The sequence below is a fragment of the Mus pahari genome, chromosome 11 (genome assembly GCF_900095145.1).
Source record: "Mus pahari chromosome 11, PAHARI_EIJ_v1.1, whole genome shotgun sequence".
Classification (NCBI taxonomy): Eukaryota; Metazoa; Chordata; class Mammalia; order Rodentia; family Muridae; genus Mus; species Mus pahari.
In genome coordinates this window covers 43,504,510-43,526,173 of record NC_034600.1, presented here as the reverse complement: position 1 = coordinate 43,526,173, position 21,664 = coordinate 43,504,510, and the positions used below count along the sequence as shown (strand labels likewise).

The following is a 21,664-nucleotide window of genomic DNA, read 5'->3' as shown; positions in this document are numbered from 1 at the left end:
AGCAAAGGAGTTTTTAAAAGACAAAGACAATAAAATAAAATACTTAGAAATAAATTTAACCAAGGAAGCAAAAGAAAAATTAGAAGACATCAATGAAAGAAATAGAAAAAGACACACACACACACAAAGAAAGGCATTCCATGTTCACGAATTGGAATAATTCATATTACTAAAATGTCTACATGATCTTAAGTGATTTTTTTCAGATTCAAGGCAATCTTTATCAAAATGCTGATATTCTTCAAAGCTGAAAAAAAAAATCTTAAATTTTATATTAAACACCAAAGACATCACAACACCTGATTTCAAAGCATACTACAGTGCCACAGTTACCAAACCTCATGTCATGGCACTGGCATACAAACATACAATGACCAATGGAACCCAGCAAGCACTCCAGGAGTGAACGGGTTCCTAATAAAGGCATCAAGAACATACACTGGAGAGAGAGAAGGGAAAGCCTGATGTTAGAATCTGACCTCTGTCTCTTACCCTTGCACAAAAACCAACTCAGAATCATTTGCAAAGTCCCAAATGCAAGACCTAAAATATCTCAAACTTCTAGAAGAAAATAAAAAGGGGAAGACCTCGAATATCTCATTGATACAGCACGTACTCACAAAGCACACAAAAGCAAGAAAGGAAAAAGCAATCAACAGAGGCGGGACACCTTAAAAGACGAGAGAAGATATCGGGATACTATTCATCTGACAAGAGCTTGGTATTCAAATACACGAGGAGCACAACATCCAAAGAAACAAATTCCTATTAGCGACCTGAACAGACACTTCTCAAAAAGAAAGATAAATGGCCAATAGATGCATGGAAGTGTTTGCTGTGGTTAGTGACTTGGAAAATTCCAACTCAAAACTGTATCATCTTACCCTAGATAGAATGACTAATATAAAAACAATAACAAGTGCTGCTAAGTATATGTAGAAGTAAAGGAACTTTTGTACACTGTTATCAGAAATGTAAGTTAGAACACTCAATACAGAGATTCCTCAAAACAGTAAAACTGGTCTACCAGAGGACCCAGCCTTCCCATTTCTGATCAAATATCCACAGGGATGTGAGGAAAACAAGGGGGTGAGTTGCATGCATGTCCATGTTTTCTACAGAACTATTTACAGTAATTAAGATTAAATCAGCAGCAGACAAATGGATAAGTGAAATTAGATAGTGGACAACTGATAGATATCAAGTATATTTATCAACTACAGATGATTGATGGAGATAATATTTAGATATACAATGTACTACTATTCGTTACAATTCAGCCAAGCAAAAATGGGTGGAGCCAGGGAACATCATGTTAGTGAAATAAGCAGAAATGTTGTCTCTCCTATGTGGAAGGTATTTATTGTTGTTGTTTGTTTGTTTGGTCACTCTTAATGTAGGAAAGAGGGGTTAGAAGCTGGGAGGGAGGAAGGGGAGTTAAGGAAGGCTGAAAGTGATCCGGACACACTGTTTGGATCTATAACATGCACAACTAATAAGTTTTGAACAAAAATATACTGAAAAACATCAACAAATACATTAATAAGTAAACTCAATGCTAGAATAAAGAGTTAATATCATTAAGATAAGCAATCAATCATAAACCTCCCAGCCAGCCGAGTTCATTCTCCTGAATGCCCTCCCCCACCCCCACCCCCTCTGACAGGCCTGGAGGTGGAATTGTTAAGTGTTCAAAGGCAGGAAATGTTTTCAAAATCGTAAGATCAACTGTTGAGATGACTAAGTGACATTCATAAACAATATCCTTATAGGTTCCCATGTTTCACCTCTCTGGTGCTGAGCATTTCCAGTCCCAGTGGTCAGAAAATTCCATTGCCTCCAGAGAAAAACAAGGAAGTTGAGTGCACCACTTCTGGTTTGACAGTCAGAGGCCACTTGATGTCCTCAGTTACCCCATCTTGCCAGCCCCTAATACACACCTCGTAATAACAATAAGAACAAACAGGAAACCAAGTGAAATCAGTTCCGGGAGGTGAAAGAAGATTCTCTGGTGAAGGCAAGGATGTGACTTCTGTATCTAATCAGGTTGGACAGAAACTGAAGATGCTGTCCTAGTCCAGTGTGTGATGTAAGGGCTAAAATGCCCAATCTAACTGGTGTTTGGTAATAAGGTAGCTAAAACACAGTACTCCCAGACAGCAAATATTTATGGTGGCCTGTGTTTTCTCTTATGAAACAATTTCCAGTCACCACGTTTACCTTAGAATTGACTACAAGTCTGTCTTCCAAACTCTTTCTAGCTTTCTGTTTGATTTTGGGTTTATGTTTATTTTGTTTTGGATTTGGGTTTGGCTTACTATTTATTGAGTGCTCTTAGCATGTGCCAAGTATTGTCAGGAGCAGAAGGTAAAGACTTAACAGCTCACTGCTTATCAAAATTAAAAATGTGCCCAGGAAGAGTGCCCTTAAGTGATGGAGTTAATAGTAAGGGAGATGGTTTGGGTGGGCCAGGGAATGAGAGAGGGGACAATCAAAGGAAAATGTGCCTTTCGCAGCCCACAGCAGAGCCCAAGGATTTTTTTTGTTGTTGTTTTTTTGTTTTTTGTATGAAGATTCAAAGATAAACACAAAAGATTGTTGTCTTACTTTTCTGTTGGAAAGATAAAATACCGCAAGGAAAGCAACTTAAGGAAGAAAGGGTTTATTTATTTTTTCTTACAGTTCCAGATAGATACATTCCATCCAGGCAAAGAAAACATGGTAACAAGCAGAGACAGACACTGTGGTGGCAGGATCAGAAAGCAAGCTGGTCACACTACATCCATACTCAGAACACAGAGGGAGAAGGAATTAAGACCAGGCTAGTGAGCATCAAGGCCTGCCCCAAGCAACACATTTCCTCCAGGGAAGCTCCACCTCCTAAAGTTTCCACAACTTTCCCAAATAGTACCTCCATCTGGGAACCAAGTGTCCAAACTCGGCAGGCTTATTGGGGAGGTCATGGGGCATTTCACATCCAAACACATCTACTAATTAAGCAATCGTGATGGCTATCAAGTAGGTCACAGCTGAATCACTTAGCTTGGTTGAAGGACATGCGGGGGGGGGGGGTGTTCCAGCAAGACCTAGAGGATGATACAGGAGGGAAATGATGCAGGGGAAAATGAAGAAGAGATGTGATAGCTCAAGGAACTGAAGGTTGTGTCCAGCTAAGTGCAGGATGAAGGGAATGGGTATAGTCAAGCCTGGAGCAACCTGAAGGGTGAGTTGGCCAACAGAGGGGAAGGGGCACCTTCTCTGTCTCTGGGTATTTAAAGGGCCTTTACAACATGAGTAGCTGGCTGCTCCTTTAACAGCCTTTATAAATCTCTGCTTGTTAAGAATCTGTGTCACCGATTATTATCTGGCCCCAGTACCTGCTACCCAGAATGAACTATAACATTTGGAGATCAAAAATCTTTGTAAGTCAGAACACTGCCTAGTTCTCAAGGCATAGGACAATGCCCAGCACATGTTAGACTACTTAATAAACGACTGCCTTGGGAATCAGGACCCTATCAAAAGGGGTTTAGAGAAGAATCTGTTAGGACAATGACACCGTCAGACTGTAACTCAGAAGGTGACAGTACTGAAACATAGGTTTGAAGGGAGGCCAAGAAACAGAGAAGTGAGTGAGCTCAAGAGATAGCTATAAAGTATGGTCATGGGACAGGGAAAGGAGAAGCCGGAAGACAATCCTTATGAAGGTATAAATTCTGTGTTTGGTTGAAATGTACTGAGATGGAAACCTGGGATGAGGAGCCTTTGTGCTTTGAGTTGTTGACGCACATACAAGTTTGGGAGCAAATGAATGACTTGCTAGCTAGGTTCCTTCCAAGGAACCGTCGAAGCAGAAGGTTCAACACTGGCGGGCCTGTGAAGAAGGCTGAACCCTATACTGTAAACAATGCATTCAATAGCTTTCAGCTGTGCGGAGACAGATGGGTTCTGTATTTTAGAGAAATGAGTCTGGTGGCTCTGTGAAGTAGAATATAAAATTAATCAACGATGTATTTAGTAAAACATTTCGGACCTATTTGCTGGCATTGAAAATCAGAATTACATTTCTATAGTTTTAGTATCTAGGGCAATGTTACATCCTATCTTTTTAACACACGGTTGTTCTTTGAAACACACTACAGGGGCATTATGGCCATCGAAATTTGTCTTTAAAACTGAAATCAGAAAACAAAACCAAAGTTCTCTGATATCATCCAAATTAGAAGAGTCCTACACTGGAAAACACCTCATACTCATACTATGTGATCTGACTTAGGCTCATCAAACCAGTTGGAAAGGCAGATTTCCCCCCTGCAGATCCGTCTTAACAATCTCTAGTGTTTTAAAATTGTATGGATGCTGTGCGCACCTCAAGTTCAAGTGGACTATTTAATTCAAGAAACAGCTAACTTTAACTAGCTCCTCGGAAGAAAAAGGAAATTACAAATATGAAATAACTTAGCACAAACATCTTAAACACCCCCCCATGCAGCCTCCCAGCACAAAAAAAAAACCCACAAAACCCTGCTCCCTTACAAACGTCACAGTAGAAAAATCAATGAACCAATATTTGCTCTCTGGCTATAGGATGAGAGGTTGACCAGATGGCTCAGTGAACTGTGAGGGCAACACTGGCACCAAGTCCCTATGATAAATGTGTTGTTGATGCGGTCAGAGGAAGACAAGCACAGAGGACCACAAGTTCAGATACACCAAAAAAATAAAAAATAAAAAATAAAAAAAAAATTTCAGGGTCTGGGTTGATCTAGGTCAAGCAATCTAACACCCGTCAGCTCTTTACAGACCACTACCCTCTAGGCTCACAACTCTCCATTTCACCCAAATATCTGCCTCTGTGCAATTGTTCTGGGCTAGGTCTTCAGGCAAAACCAACTCCAGTCTCATCGTCTCTCAATGAAGATTTCTGTGTCGGGCACTACTCTGGGGGCAGCTGGTCCTGAGGTCTCCAATGCAAAGAGTCCCTGCTGAGTAAGTGAATGGAGTAGTCCAAGTCTCAGCTTTCCCTGGTTGAGCCACCAGCTCCCTCTGCTGTGCCACAGAACCTATGCTCAGTTATTCATGCTCTGCGTTGGTATCTGCTACCCAGATAGTCTTTGAAGCATCCTCCTTAGACATGTCTGTCCATTCTGGAGCCAGGCTTCCTCCCTAGAGGAACAGTGCCCAAGATCTGAAGTTGACAGCTCTCCCTCTCCTCTTCAGTGGCACCTGACTTCTAACACCCAGAATTCTATGACCCTTATCTATCTTTTGCTGAACCCCTGGTGGGGCTTTAAGTCTTTCAACTATGAGGAGCCAGCCCTCTGAACCACCAGCTGCTAAAAATAAAATAAAAATAAAATCCGAATCTGTGCACCAACCCCCAAGGAATGCCAGGATATTTATTGCAGAGCCAAAGGAGTATATGAGGACTTCTGAGGGAGTCGTCATCTATAAAACGAAACAACAAAGGCGAATTCAGTTTGTCCATTTAAAGCTGCCTGAAAGTCTGTCTCCATCAGCATGTAAAATGGCTGTTCACCTCTCAATGCACAAGCAAAGAGGGAACCCCACAATGTGGAAAGCCGACTGTGGAAACATTCTCCTCCTTTGGCACACACCTACACCATAGGCAGGCTTACCTGGTTAACTAGCTTCATCAATTACAGCATCTCCCTGTAAGTAAATACAACCTTAGAAAAAAAGAAATCAAGGGGGCCTTGGTTTGGATGTCGTCTGTACACCATGGTTCATACACTGGAAGCCTGGTCTCTGCTATGCCGACGAGAGGTGCTAGTGGCTTTAAAGGGTAGCATGACGAGTGGGGGGGCCATCTGGTTACCTAGGGCTTTACCCTCAGAAGAGGTTACAGGAGTTCTCGGGGAACCCTTGTTAGCTCTCTGGAGAAAGGAGCTATGAAATGTAAAACTAGCCCCACCCTGGACACTCTCTGGCTCCCTTTGCCCTGGCATGATGCCAACTGCCATGACCTTCCTCACCAGAACCAGCCCTAAAGTCCTGAACTAAATAAACCTCTTTTCTCTAAAGCAAATTCAGTCTTGGATGTTTTCTTCAAGCTGACTAATTAATACAAGGTGTGTTTAAAAGTTCTTCCAAACAACTCAAGGGTGAAGACACATTTAAAAACACTGTAAGGAGCTACAAGGCCAAGCAACAGGTCATACCCCCTCCCCCTGTTCTCTCTCTCTCTCTCTCTCTCTCTCTCTCTCTCTCTCTCTCTCACACACACACACACACACACACACACACACTTCTTCTTGGACAAGCGCCCAGTCAGCCTTGTTAGAATGCAAAAGCAATAGTTGACAAGAAGGTAGTCAAAATTAGAAATACTGAAAACAAATACCAAAATAAACCACTGGTGGTAATACAGCTCCCATGCAACGTATATCCTGTTACCTCCAGAAACTGGCCAAGGACAACAGTGTGGCTTACACATAGAAATAGCTGAGCTCTGTGCACTAAAAGGACCTTTACTAGACAGTATCTATTGCCAGACAAAAGTGACTTCTGCTGTGACTTCTCACCCTGAACCCTTCAAAGACTAAGAATAGTGCTCACCTTGGACGATTCAAGTGTTTAAGAACACACCCTGAATTATACAAGGCGACAAGGGGAAGGGGAACTAAACTCAAATTACACATGTGGTAACTGAGGAAAATATTCTCAGGGCTGGAGGGACACAGCTCAGCAGTTACAAGCACAAACTGATCTTCCAGAGGACCCGGGCTCAATTCCCAGCATCCACATGGTGGCTTCCAACTTATCTGTAACACCAGTTCTAGGGGATCCAATCCCCTCTTCTGGTCTCTTCCACCACCAGGCACACATGTGGTAAAAAAAAAGACATGCATGCAGGCAAAACACCCACAGCCACATACTGTGCATTACTGTTGATGACCTGCAGAGAGTTGAACCTGACTGGGGTAGGAAGGGAATGAAGTAAAGACAGACAGACAGACAGACTGACTGACTGACTGACTGACTTGACTGACACAAAGAAAGCTGGGATCAGATAGCTGGAGCTCTCTATTGCAGAAACCACAGCTCACAGCACATTCGTTATATAAAAAAGAATGGAGAGACACAGTTATTGCTCACAGCTGAGCAGGAGCCAGAGTTATCGCATACAGATAAGCAAGGAGGTGGGGTGTGTGGTATCCGGCTGGATCAAGAAGACAGGTGTAGTTAATCTCCGCAGGAACAGAATGTATAGGGAGCAGTCTTCGGGCCAAAACTGGGGGTGGGGTGTTGTGGTTGACATCTTCTCTCATACTACATCTTCTCTCATACTATCAACATCCACACGTGGACCAGAGGAAGGCTTTGCCGTTTCCCTCTTAGCCTCGACACAAGGATAGAGGAAGGCTTAGCCATTCCTGTATGGATCTGAGACTCTGGGGTCTTTGAAACGGGGAAACCCAGGGCTTCTCCCTATAGCCCATCCACATAAAATAAAAGAATAACAATTAAACTATGCTCCCAGGCATCACAAAGTAGATTTCACAAAATTTGGGCTTATAATATTTGTCCTGCTGTCCTGACAGCATGTAACATGTATGACAGAAGAACATACATGTTACAGTGTGTGCTGCGGGATTCTTTATTCAACAGAGAAGCCACACTCCGAATCTTAGGGAATATTGTGCCCTACTGTCTCCTACCCCACTAACTGTGGACAAGAGGAGGAGCAGGGAATAATGAATAGGAAAGGCAGGAAATGGGTGTTTATTGATTATTCTCTGGCTGCTAAGCAGTTGTTTTAGTTAAGCCTCTCGGAAGATGTTATTACCGTGGTAAATTTTACAGAGGCAAAACCAAAGCCCATAGAAGTAACTGAGAACAGAACATAGCCCTTGGGTTTGAAGTTCTCCCTTGACTCGCTCGCTGACTCTTAATCCGTAAACTTCTCTTTGCCCCCATACTATGACTGGGCCCCTGTCTGAAGCCATGTGGGTTTTTCTTCCAAAGGCCATTCACTGCCCTTTGGAGTCTCCCTCCTCTTAGACTCAACACCTGTTCCTTCAGTCGGTCACAGCAGCCAACAAGCCTCCTCCAACCCTTTGCCACACCCACCCTTGGATTCAGTCATGAAGGGGCAGGGCAGCCTGTAGATGAGGACCTAGAAAATATGAAGGAGGATGAGGAAGGTGTAGAGCTTTTCCAAGCAGCCTGCTCAGCACCTGAGAAAGTGGAAGGGTGAGGCGCCTTCAAGAACCTAGAAGGCCCTTGGACCATTACTCTAAAGCGGCCAAATGACGACATCACGCAATGATCGCGCAAGCAGCAATGCTGTTCGGCCACTCTGAAAATGAATTTAAATCTTGAGAATTTCATCTAAATACTATGCACATGCAACACGTATGATTTAGGGTTTCTTTTCCTGTTTAAAAACAAAGTCACCTGGAAGTCATTTTTGAATTGATGTTGGGGAAGGCCTAGGAAGTGGAGCTCATAAAAGTCTAAAGAACCACGTGTTTAGTAATCCGAAGGGAGGCAAAAAGCCAAGGGGGAAAAATTTGAGTATTTGAGCTCAGAAAAGTTAAGGTCCCCTATGGTGCAAGGACAAGAAACCTGGGTCAAAGAATAGCCCTGGTGAACAGATGATCCCCCAACGCACTACAAGTCACAGGAGACCAAAGAGCTCCAGACCCAAACTAAAAAGAAGCAGCCGGGCTGCCCGCAGGAGTCGGCCATTCTGCTGGTTGGATAGCTAACCTTAAAACTCAGTCTCCGAGTTCACCGGGAGGAGGTGGTGCGGCTGGGAGTTGGAAGGGGTCGGCCGCCCGCAAGCCTGTGAGCAGGGCCGCGTCGCATCCTCCCCTCTGCCCAGCTTGGGGACATGGGGCCTGATCGCGCCTGGGGACCCGAGGGACCGAGGGCCGCGCGCCCCGCTTGCTCCGGCTCGCCCGCACGCCCAGCCCGACCCGACCCGCGCTCCCACCGGCCGCCCACCCTCTCCGCGCCGTGCCGCTTGGCTCGGCCCGCCCCGGGCTGGGAAGGGAAGTTGGGGCGCGTACCTCCGAGCCCCCCGCGCGGCCCGCAGAGCCCCAGGAAGGCGGCGAGCAACAGGAGGCCGCGGGCCCCGGGCCGCCCCATCCCGCCGCGCCGTCTCCGGGGCCCGCGCCGAGCTCTACCTGCGCGGCCCGCGGCCCGCCTGCGCGCCCCAGAGCCTGGAGAGGGGCGGCGCCCGGCGCGACAAGACGGGGCGGGGCACTTCTGCGACCTGCAGCTGTTGCGCGGGGATCCGAGCCAGTCAGATTGATGGCTCCAAGGCCCTGCAGGCGACAAAAGGTCCCGGAGTAGGTGGCCTCCTCCCCTGCTTGCAGATTTGGGGTTTAGTGTTCCTGGGTGGAGAGGGGGAGCTCCGGGCAGCAGGCTGAGGGGATAGAAGGGCAGGACCTAGGCTGGCCTTGAAACAACCTGTCACTCTGAACCACAGCACATCTCAGGGGGTCAGTGGGTTTTTCTCAGCCTTATCCGGGCCTTCTGTGTAATGTTTGTGAATGTGTGTTGGATGCGCAGAACACGGTAGGAAAGAAGGTAACCTGTCATTTCTTTGCAAATGTGAGCCTTACCTTTAGTTTAGTTGTTGTTTTGTTTTGTTTTGTTTTGTTTTAAGCTCAGTGCGAGTTAAACCTTTGAATTTCCGGAGCAACTACCTGTCAGAATAAGGCCTAAGTTTTTATGTGTCGCTATCCCGTCTTACCTTGGGAGCCATGATTACAAGTCACAGGGAGGAGATGCCCCCACACAAGTAGAGTCCAAGGAGATGGTTTGACCAGAGGCTTCCAGGGCTCTCTAAAACCAGCTTCCCTGGGCTACATTTTGTGACACTTAGGGGGTGGACAAAATGGCAGATCTCCAGCTACCAGGATAGTCAATGTTAGTCCTGCTTTGTTCTTAGCAAAACCAAGGATGACTTCATTTCCCACCCGTTCCCTTTTTAGTTCTTTAATAAAGTGCGTTTTAAGCAGAGAATCACATTTTGACCTTTTCTGCAGCCGAAAATCTGTGAGGCCACTGTTCCACTTCTAAAAAAAATTACGTTTCATCCACCCAGCAGCCTTCCATGATTCTGGGAACCTCGCCCTCCTTTAGAAAAACTGTATTCTCTGCCTGCCTCACCATGTGTGGGAATTAGGAGTTGGCATCCACTTCTAAGAGCCCCCTCTGTCACGTGATGGGCTGGGGTGGGTACTCGTGACTGGAACGGGGCCAGGCAGTTTCTAATCTGAAGATTTCCGCTGAATACATCTAAGGAAGAGGGCCTGCAACTCTCCAGAAGGGGAGGCAGAGAAACTAGGAATGGCTCTGACCCGTCTAATAAGCTAGCACACAAAAAGAAGACAGCACATAGAAGAAGGTTGTAGCTCCACCTGGGGTCTACCGCCTCCACGAGCCAGCCCTGAAACCGGCTGTACCTTAATCTTTTCGAGGAGGTTTTTGCATTAAACCATTCACCTCCACTTTTAACCGAAATCTCCCTGGAGTTAAGTTCCTTACTTAACTTATAACCAAAAGCAAGCTGTCAGCTTGAGCCCAAGCATGGTAATGTGCTGGTGTATATATTGGTGGCCTTTCTATCTGGTAGCCTATCTGTCACAGTGACAAGTCATCTGAGTAAAACAACTTATAGGAGGCTGATTTGGCTCACGGCTTCGGCGGTTTCAGTCCCTGGTCAGCTGCTTCTCCCCATTTTAGGCCTCAGATCAAGCAGAAAATGATGGTGGAGAGGCAAGGTAGAGAGACCCTGTTCCTGTCACGGGAAACCAGGGAGCAGAGAACGCAGCAGAGAGTCTGAAGATAAAATATACCTTCAAAGACACTCCCACTGCCCTACTTCCTTCCCTTGGGACCCCACATTCTAAGAGCCCACTGCTATAAACTGATCAGTGGATTAACCTCGTATGGTTCAATGTCAATAATGCATCCAGCTGAGGACCAAGCCTTCAGCACTCGAGTCTTTTGTGGACTGGAGTGGGAAATACTTTGTATCCAAACCTTGTCAGCAAGACATTGGAGGCCGGGAGACAAGCAACAGACTTCCCCTGCAGGTGGAATTCTACCCCTGGCCTCTCTATACTCATCCATGTCCTGTTATTTTGTGTCTTCTCTCCCCCAAAACGTGCACTTTGATCAAGCAAGAAATGGCAATACCAGGCCTTTAATCCTAGCACTCAGGAGGCAGAGGCAGGCGGATTTCTGAATTCGAGGCCAGCCTGGTCTACAGAGTGAGCTCCAGGACAGCCAGGACTATACAGAGAAACCCTGTCTCAAAAAACCAAAACAAACAAACAAACAAAAACAGAAATGGCAATCCACAAAATAAGCAGCCAAATGGGGATAAGCCAGAAAGAATTACAATTTCTAGGACCTGTGAAAACCTATTACTTTTATTACTCTGTTTTCCAACGTTTATAGTCGAGTGTAAACAAAGGACAACCCAGACCTTTGTTTCTTCCTTCTGAAGATCACAGCAAATATCGGGTGCCCCAGGCTTTAGCTTTCTGTGGTGGTTTATACGAAAATGGCCACCCTTGGGCTCATGGAGAGTGACACTATTAGAAGGCGTGGCCTTGTTGAAGTAGGTGTGGTCTTGTTAGAGGAAGTGGGTCTCCTGGGGTAGGGTTTGAGGATTCAGAAGTTCAAGGCCCAGTGGCCCACTCTCCCTTCTTGCTGCCAGAGGATCTGCATGTAGAACTCCCAGCCCATCTCTAGCACCATGACTGCCTGCACCAGCTATGCTTCCTGCCATGACAATAATGAGCTGTAAACCAGTCCCTCCTCCTCTCCCCGCCCCTGAAACATTTTCTTTTGTAAGAGTTGCCGTGGTCATAGTGTCTCTTTGCAGCAATAGAACCGTAACTACGATGCTTTCTAAATGTTGCATTCGGAATGTAAATCGATGTTAGCCCGGGCTGACTCTGTCCTACCAGAGCACTGAGGGTACAGTTTATGGCCAGGGCTAGCGTACCTGAGAGGGTTAGTTCAGCTCAGGCTCTGTGGGTATGTAGAACCTGAGTCGGTCCAAAAGCACAAATAGCCTCCCTAGAGGCCTTATCAATGCCTTCCAGAAGGTGTTCTATGCGATTGTCATCTCTAAGAACATGGTTTGGTATCTGGAAAGGCCTCTTAGAAACGTAAGCTGGGGTACTAATCTTACGAGGCCTATTTGTCTCCTTGAAGTTTGTCTAAATTGAAGATCCTATAAGTCTTATGATACAATAGCCTCATAGACTCATGATTGCATATTGAACATTGTGTGTGGTTCGTGCTAAGATTTCACCAGGTACTACTGTACCTGGGAACCCAAGCAGGGCCATAGGACTGCTCCCCTGCCAGCCTCCACGTATCCTCGGTCTTATCTTTAGAATAGAGGGCTATTTTATTTTCCTCTTCCATGCTTGGCGTACAAACAACTGAAGTCTCATCCTGTTGTGTTGTTAGTAGACTTCAGCATTCTCTGACCACCCACGGTACTGCTGATTCCTTGAACTAAGTGGGGTGTGGGAGCTACAGCTCCGGTAGCAGATGTGTGGCAAATCACATACCACAGCAGCTTGTTCCCTCATCCTAAAAGATGAAAGGCATTGATTAAATAAATTCCCTCTAGGCTCAACATTTTATGATTCTAATTAGTTATCACTGGTATCGGGGCCGCTGCACCATTTGATAAAGCCCTTTTAATTAGGACATAGGGAAACATGAAATGCTTGAATTTCCTTACACGGGCCAAGGAAGCGATGGCTAATAAACTTGGAGCTTTTAATTTAGAGAAAATGGTTAAAGTGTCAAAGAGAGAAGAGAGGATTATCTCCCTGTAGAATGCCCCTTGTTCCTGTTTTAAAATGACTTCTAATTCATTGTTTGTAACCTTCCCAGAGAAAGTGCAGCCTCTAGTGAATTCAGATGTCTCTAAAATAAGGAGAAATTAAAAATGTTCAGTTTTCTTTTTTTTTTTTTTTAAATGAGAAACCATTGTTTATGATGACTTTAAGTCTGTTGCTTTAGCATCTACTCAAGAAATCAACCCCCATCAAGGTCATTCTAATGTAGTCGTTCCAACTGGCGACTGTTTCAGGCTGGAATGAGCTCCTACCAGCTCTACAGAAAACATTTCAAGACAGCTGCTTTGAGCAGAAAGAAGAAATGTTTCCCAAGTTGGAAGATATCGATATTTTCTGCTGTCCCTTACCTGTGGATAGAAAAACCCTTTACAGACCAGACTCCTCACAGATAACTCCAGCTAATAATGTGGAAGCCAAGGGCTATCTAACAGTAGAGAAGGAAGCTTGGAAAAGCAGAGGTCATTCTGTTATGCAGGAGACTTAAGTTCATGCAACTCCCTTCGCCCAAAGGCTCTTGGGAGCTCTTCAAAAGATGGTGGCCAGAAGGAATAACAAGGCCCTGGACAGCTCCCTGGTCACGCTGGGATGTGTATCTCAGGAAACCAATTTCAATTCACCGCCAGATAGAGTAACCAAGGAGAATTTAAAGAAAAGATTCTATCCAAGCACAGTTTAGTGAGCCAACGAGCAGATAGATCACAGGTCCTTAAGAAGGAGTGGCCCAGCAATGGCACCAACAGAAGAAAGCCTTCACCCAGGAAGGATGGTGTCTCGCGAGAGCTGCCTCACTGGATCCCCGCCACTGAAGGCTTCCCCTCTCACAGCGGGTTGTGATAAATATTTAATCCCATCCCGTCCTGGGTTTCTACCCTGCCTTAGACCATTTAAATTCCCGGATGGAAGACACACACACACACACACACACACACACACACACACACACAACACACCCTTTATATTTGCAACAAGTCTTAAACAACACAAGAGCTGGGGGCAGCTGCCTACCCTTTCTGCTGTTAGAATCCACTTTCCTATTGATAACCCCAAATTATTACTTACTATGTTTCATCTGGGCTGCTCTGAACTCCATTTGGCCAGCCCACGGAGGGCATGTTTTCTTCAATCCTAACCCATAGCAGGTTCTTCCTCTTCCTCCTTCCCTTTCTTCTCTCTCCTCATGGTTCCTCTCCAACCCCAAGCCAGGGAAACCTAACCCCCATCTATGTCTCTTCTGCCCAGCTATTGGCTGTTGGTATCTTTATTTACCAATCAGAAATAACTTGGGTTATAATAGCAGGGTCACAGGGTTACAGGCAGACTCCAGGTCTTGGGGGGGGGGCACACTTAGCATTATAATAGCTAGCAAAAGATCAAAAGCCAACACAGTGGTTGTTTAATGTTTATATGACCTTGGCATTTTGAGTCTTGTGAGTTTCTTGAAGTGTCCCCTCCTCAAACACATATCCCTGGAGGAAGCAGCTGCAGAAAAGGCAATTCTTTCATTATTTAGGGAAGTGGGGTTTTGTTGTTGGTGGTGTTTTTTGTTTTCGTTTTTGTTTATTGTTTTTGGGGGTTTTTGTTTGTTTGGTTGGTTGGTTGGTTTTTTGTGTGTGCACTCCAAACTCTGATTATAGGGGTGATGAGAGACTTAAACCCAAGCAACACAATTTATCAAAGCAAGTTGCTTAACCTTCAAGAACCAGTTTTGCCTTCTGTCATAAGGTGATGTCATAAGGTTCAATGAGGTCATCCAAATGGGATGTTTGACACATGGTGTCTTCGTTAGGATACTATTGCTATGATGAAACACCACGACCTAAGCAAACAGGTGAGGAAAAGGTTTATTTTGCTCACATTTTCCTGGAACAGTCCATCATCAAGAGCAGTGAGGGCAAGAACTCAGGAAGGGCAGAACCTGGAGGCAGGAGCTGATGCAGAGGCCACAGAGGGATGGTTCTCCTCATGGCTTGCTCAGCCTGCTTTCTTATAGAAGCCAGGACCACCAGCGCAGGGGTGGCCATGCCCACATGAGCTGGGCCCTCCCCCATCATAAGAAAACGCCTTACAGATAAATCTTTTTTATTATTATTATGTTTGTTCTTTTTTATGTAACACAGTACCAACAACATTCCATATTGTTTACATATTATAATCTAGACATTGATGTTATATATTTTGCATATGCAAATATTATTTAGTTATTGTATAATATATCCTCTTTAAACAGAAAAGAAATTGAGGTTACACAACTAAGTGATTCACTATGGTCACCAGCTCTTTAGAGGTAGAGATAGGATTTGACCCAAGCCCTTATGACTCCATGTTTCTTTTTTTTTTAACTTATTATTTTATTTTATTAGATATTTTCTTTATTTACATTTCAAATGCTATCCTGAAAATTCCCTATACCCTCCTCCCGCCCCTGCTCCCCTACCCACCCACTCCCACTTCTTGGCCCTGGCCTTCACCTGTTCTGGGTCATATAAAGTTTGCAAGACCAAGGGGCCTCTCTTCCCAATGATGGTCAACTAGGCCATCTTCCTTACAGATAAATCTTAGGGGTGCATTTTTCTCAGTTGAGGCTCCCTGGTCTCAGATGACTCTAGTTTGTGTCAAGTTGACATAGAGCTAGCATTTTGACAGTTAATCGTTCCTGGTCTCTTTAAGCAAAGCAAGATATCTCTTGTGTAAATAATACCATTCAGGGGCTTGGAGAGAAAGCTCCATTAGTGTTCTATAGCTTCCTTTCTGTTGCCATCACAAAAATGTGACCGAAACACACACTAACCAAAGCAACTGAAGGCAGGAAAGGGTTTGTGCCATCTTACAGGTTACAGTACAGGTTACAGTATATCACGGAAGAGGTCCAGGCAGGAGCTCAATGCAGGAGCCTGAAGGCAGGCAGGCCTGCTTGCTGTGCCCTGGAACAGCCCGTCAGTCACAACCAGGGAAGTCCCACAGATGCATGGATGAGTGATGCTTGCAGACTCACACTAATGCTCAGCCAGCCTTTGTACACTGCACAGGACCATCAGCCCAGACAACAGCGCCACCTGCAGTAAGATGGGGTCATCTACATCCGTTAACAAGACAATCGCCTTGCAGACCTGCCACGGACCACTGTGAGCTAGGTAGGCTATTCTTCAGTGAAGGCTTTTTCCTCTTAGACGATTCTAGACTAGTCAATAGACTGTGTCAGATGATATTTAAAGCTAACCAGGACTGTCGTGATACATGAGCACACACACACACACACACACACACACACACATGAGCACATGAACACACATATATTAAAAAGTAAAAATTTATACTTTTCAAAGACATTAAAATTACCAAGAGGAGAATGGAGTACCCAAGTGTGGAAAGATCTAGGAATTTACATATTTAAAAATATTACCTCACCACACAGGCAGGAGTGGATTCTCTCTGATGGAGACGGAGGAATTCGTGGATCTGAGCTCAGCCCATAGGTGGGTCTTTCACCCTTGGCTAGGCCCATTTTAGTCTAGCAGTGAGGTCCTTGTCACCTTCCTCGGGGCCAGCTTTAATTATGTTTCACAACACCATTTATGATGATGATGGTGGTGGTGGTGGTGGTGGTGATGATGCTTGTGGTGGTGGTGGTAACGGTCATGATGTTCTCTGTCCTGTTGTTCCTAGACATTCTCCCTACTTCATGGTAATCTCTTTTGATTTGAAGAGAAATCTGTTTTGGTCCCTCTGCTTCTGCTCTGGCTTTGTTCCTTGATTCTCCAAGGGATTCAAGGAGGAAGAATATAGACAGAAGCCCCGCTGCTTTTATAATCTAAAAGGTGTAAACCTCGATTGGGAGTGAGATTCACAGATGCAAAGACGACTACCCGCTTGGTTGGTTACTGAAGGGCTACTCATGAAGAGAAAATGAAAATACATCAAATTATTATTTCAGCCACTTTGGGCCATGGGACAATCTTTTTGGTTTTTTTTGTTGTTGTTGTTGTTTTTTAAGATTTATTTGTGTGTGTGTGTGTGTGTGTGTGTGTGTGTGTGCCACATGTGTGCAAGTAGCCACAAAGGTCAGACGAGGCTATCAGATCTCCTACAGGTACAGGTAGTTATGATCCATCCAACATGGGTGTTGGGAACCAAGCTTGGGTCTTCTGCAAGGGCAGCCAGTGTCCGTCCCTGTTTTCACCTCCCACAGGACAGTCCTTTAGTTAAGAATAACTAGTCTCTTTCTTCACCACTTTTAGAATCCAGAGTTCATATCAGTGATGTGTCATTTAGCAACACTGTGAACTTCAGTTTCAGCTTACCCAGGGTACACAGCCATGGGCTTTAAGTTTCCTCAGAGAAAGCAGCATGTCAGGACAAAGGAGGAGAAGGAGGTCAGAAATCATCTGGGGGGGGGGTTGGAGAGACAGAGAGACAGAGACAGAGAGAGAGACAGAGAGAACAGAGAGACAGAGAGAGGCAGATAGACAGAGAGACAGAGACAGAGAGAGACAGATAGACACACACACACACACACACACACACACAGAGTGAACACTGGAAGCTCATGGTATGTTATACACTTGAGGAATTTGGCTGCAGAAGCCTTCATATCTCACCTGATTATTGCTTCTTCTTGTGCCGCCACCAGGAAATAGCTTCCCACTGAAGGAATGCAGAAAATGTTGCTATCATATGGCTTTATGTCATTATAGAGGTCAAACCACCTCTGGCATTCTTCACAAGACCTTAGTCCATAAAAGGAGGTGGACCTCAGAGTCCCTCCCAGTTCTGACATTCCACAATGACTTGAATCACTGGGCCATTCATTGTACCTAAACGTTTACAGAGCCCTCCCAGTAGCCCTTACAGAGCACACAAAGATGACTCTCTTCATAGCCAAGATGGGGATTCTCCTAATCGTCCCATATTGGTAAATTCTCAGGGTCACACACCCTATCTTCCGTCTATATTGTCTCGGAATTGAGTCTCTTCCGGGCCACTGGCTGGAATGTAGACCCGTATACCATGTGATGAAAATCCACATAGCTGGTCTGAATGGTGGACTATTTCCCACAGACCCACTCGTGAGATTTGCATGGAGATCCCACACAGAAGCCCGGTGCTGAGTCACAACACTCCTGTGTAGCTTTCGACCATTCAATACGTGAACTTCTCAGTGATGGGACAACTAGACATTGTCTCCAGCACCCTCCCCTGCTGAAGAGCCCGGGGTTTCGACACAATACCAACAGGCACCAGGCCTCGTTAGGGAAAGAAGCATTTCTGCTGAATGTGCATGCTAACACAAAGCTGCCTTCTGGCTAAAGAAAAGTAAGAAGCCACAGGAGACTGTTTTGGGCTCTCTCAGAAATGCAGAGAAGATTCTCTGAAATTGTTGAGCTCTACTTTCCAAAGACCCATTTATCCCTGTATTGCTTTAACCCACACATGTCCTACTTTCTCCCTGCAACTGGGTGAGAGGAGAAGGGTTCCAGGGACCCCCTCAGTCATGCCATGCCCCACCCCTGCCTGCCCAACTCCAGCCCCAGCCCCAGCTCCCGCCCCCAGAGTTTGCGCTCAGACATTCCACAACCCTTCGCCCGCCTGCTTGTGATCCACGTGTCTCTGGCGCCACCTGCAGGAAGTAGAGCGCAGCTGCGTCCCTATCCCCGAGGCCGTCCTGATGGAGAGAGGACAAGATGTGTTGGATACAGTTACGTGAAGAAGTCTATTATGAGTGCCCAGTGGTGCAGAAAGGTTTCGAGATAGGTGGAAGAAGAGATAGAGGAAGACTGCTAATACCATTTGAAGGATAGAGCTGTCCTAGATGGGAGCAGCACCCTTACCAGAGACTGAAATGTCATGTCCAGAACGGACAGAATGATAAGAGGAGGAAAGGCCAGGCGTAGGGACCGCGCCAAAGAGTTGGGATTTGACAAGTAGGGATGGGGTTAGCTTGGAGGGTAAAGAGATCTTAAGATTGGGAAAGGGAGTTTTAGAATTAGGACTTGTCTGAGAAAAATGAGGGAGGAAGAGAGAGAGAGAAAGAGGTGGAAAAGGAGAGGGAGAAGGAGAGAGGTGTACAACATTAGAATGCAGAAAGGGATTTGCTAAGGGAAAAGCAGAGGTGCACTTAAGCAGAGTCTGTTCATGAACCCAGGTACAGGGCACGGAGCTCAGAGGCATCTATTTTCTCTATGCTATGAGAAGCACAAGGCCTGCCAAGTGTAAGAGGCGTAACACAGGCTGGGAAATCTGGAGTTAGCCTGGCTCTGGCCATCTCCGGATCACCTCTAGAGAGTTAAATGGACACTCTAGGTTATAAGTGCACTAATTATTGCTCACACTGTGCCCGAGAGTCTGGTTTATGCCTCTTGCCACCGTCAATGTTCACGGTAGCGCCACCTTCTCAACAAGGAAACAACGAAGGGAGGTGGCCACGTCCAAGTCCCTCATAAAAAAAATAGCTTAGTATTGGCATAAGACCTCCTGCATTTAATTTGTATAGCTTGCTTTTTGTTTGCTACCTTTTTAAATCAGCATATGGTATACATTGCTATTAATGAAGTCTAATGAAATGTCTTGATTTGGATATGCCTTGAGTAGTGGCCAACTCTATGTTAGTATTTCACCACCTTATACTTCAGCCATTTCCTTAGGATGAGCATATTCAAAATCTTTTTAAAACTATGTCTCAGTATATAATGTGCTATTGCTAAAAAACACTGTGCTGTGGCTCACCAGCATCTACTCCTCCAATTAAACCATAGCGCTGTGTGTACTCACTAGTCCCCACTCACCAGTCTCCTTTCTACCAGGACACAGGTAACCATTGTCCTACTATAAGATCAACTTCCGACGATCCCACTCATAGGTGAGACCATGTATGGTTCGTCTTCGCATGCCTGAGCTCTTTCACTTAACGTGATGTCTTCCAGATCCACTCACGTGATTGCAAATCGCAGCTTTTCTTTGTTTAATGACCAAATACTGTTCCATCCAGTGTGTAGATCACACTTTGGCACATCTGTCTGTTGATGGCCACTGGTGGATCTCGTGCCCCGCTTACTGAGATCTATGATGCAGGTACAGGGAACTCTTGCACTGGAAGCTGCTTTTAGAGCTCTATAAAGTCTAATACAAGAGAGGTGCTGTATAAAATCGGCATTTGCTCTACTGTTTAGGGCTCACCAATGTGAAAAAATGATCTGTACATATTCCCCACTGTTGCAGAGCCATGAATCATTCCCAGTGGGAGGGCAGAAGGAAGCTCAGAGGGACTGGTGAAATTCCTCAGAAATGTTCTGGATCGAGGAGAGAGTTCACATGCCATCGGGTCTCCGTACACCTCACCACAGGCTTTTGTAAGAGTAAATAATTCCTGGGAGAGAGGAGTCTCACCCGTGGCCCAGGTACCTGCAAGTTACACGGTGCAGTCCAGTGCTTGGCGTTCTTGAGTGGGCACCAAAGCTGCGCTTATGAGGGTGATGCTGCCAGAGATACCCACAAACCAGCAAACTCACAGGGCCACCAAGCTAGACCCGGGCGGAATGATCGCTTAGGTTTTTCAGTGGCGCCTGATCTGGGGGTAGGAAAGAGCTTTTATTCACAGCTTGTCAGGGGAAACTAACAGCAGCTAGAGATTTCCCTCGTCTGTGTGCTCACTAGCTATCGATATGGGGTGGAGAGAGAGAGAGAGAGAGAGAGAGAGAGAGAGAGAGAGAGAGAGAGAGAGAGAGAGAGGATTGTTTCTTCAACTTGCACAATTTGTTTTCTCCTGTAATGTAAATCCTACGTCAGACACAGAGACAAGATAGAGTATTGACCCAGGGTTGGATTTTAAAAATTTAGTTTTAAAATTTGCATTAATGGGCAGGTGTGCGCGCCATAGCATACCCAGGATGGTGAAGACAGCTTGTGGGGTCAGCCGTCTCCTTCCACGGTGTGGGCCCTGCAGATCAGGTCTGCATCATCATGCTTTGCAAAAAGTGCCTTTACCACCAAGTAGTCTCTCCGGCCCCAGGGCTGAGATGTTTGGTTGTTTATTTGGTTGTTCGTTTGTCTTTAGAGAGAACAAAGTGGAAGGCTCAAAAGTCAGAACCTGAAAGCCGTGGAAACTGGCAGCCCAGAGTATCCATGTTTGTTCTTTTACTCACGGATAAGAAAATCAAAGACCTTGTGGTTTTAGCCATCTCTCAGAGGAGAAGCCATTGTCCTCCCGGTGAGCGACCTGCGCTCACCATTGAGCTTTCTTAGCCCCACCTTACTTTCAGAAAAGAAAACACAACTGGAGAGATACAGTAATGACTACACTGCGGTGTGAGCAGAGGGAAATGCCAAATGTTGATGCCACCACACCCTGGGTCCGTAAAACACGAGAACTGCAGGCTTTCTTTTACATGCTGATCCACGCCCCACCCCCACACTTCTCCATTAACAGACAGAAAAGCTATACTCAGTTTCCTGAACTAAAGCGTGGATCTTTCTGCCGGGGATATCTGGACGCCAACAATACACTGGCAGGGCAAAGTCCAGGACAGGGAGTGCACTGCCCACTTCCCACTGGGGTGGCAGACCTCTCTGTATGCCAGACCAAGGAGGGCGATGCGGGGCCTGAGACCAATAGACTCCACAGGGCTCCAGTCTGGCCGGGAATGCTGGGAGTATTATGGCTCTTAAGAGAGGAATAAGTTTGGGTGGCCTGCGCGGGGCAGGTAGCCGGGGTCCCGGGCCCCCACAACAGCTGCAGCTGCAGGGGCAGCTATACAAGCTACTGCTGCCGCTCTGATGTGAGCCTCTGTGGGCAGCTAGAGCCT

General features: G+C 45.8%; 1 protein-coding gene across 1 annotated transcript in view; it reads right to left on the bottom strand.

Annotated features, from left to right (window-relative positions):
- LOC110328881 (chondroitin sulfate proteoglycan 4-like) overlaps positions 1–9,119 on the bottom strand; it is a 64,672-nt gene extending 55,553 nt beyond the window's left edge. Inside the window, exon 1 of the mRNA XM_029544129.1 lies at positions 9,039–9,119. Coding sequence (XP_029399989.1) covers positions 9,039–9,117 — 79 coding nt within the window. The 5' untranslated portion in view covers positions 9,118–9,119. The remainder of the gene's footprint in view (positions 1–9,038) is intronic.
- Between the last annotated feature and the right edge of the window lie 12,545 nt (positions 9,120–21,664).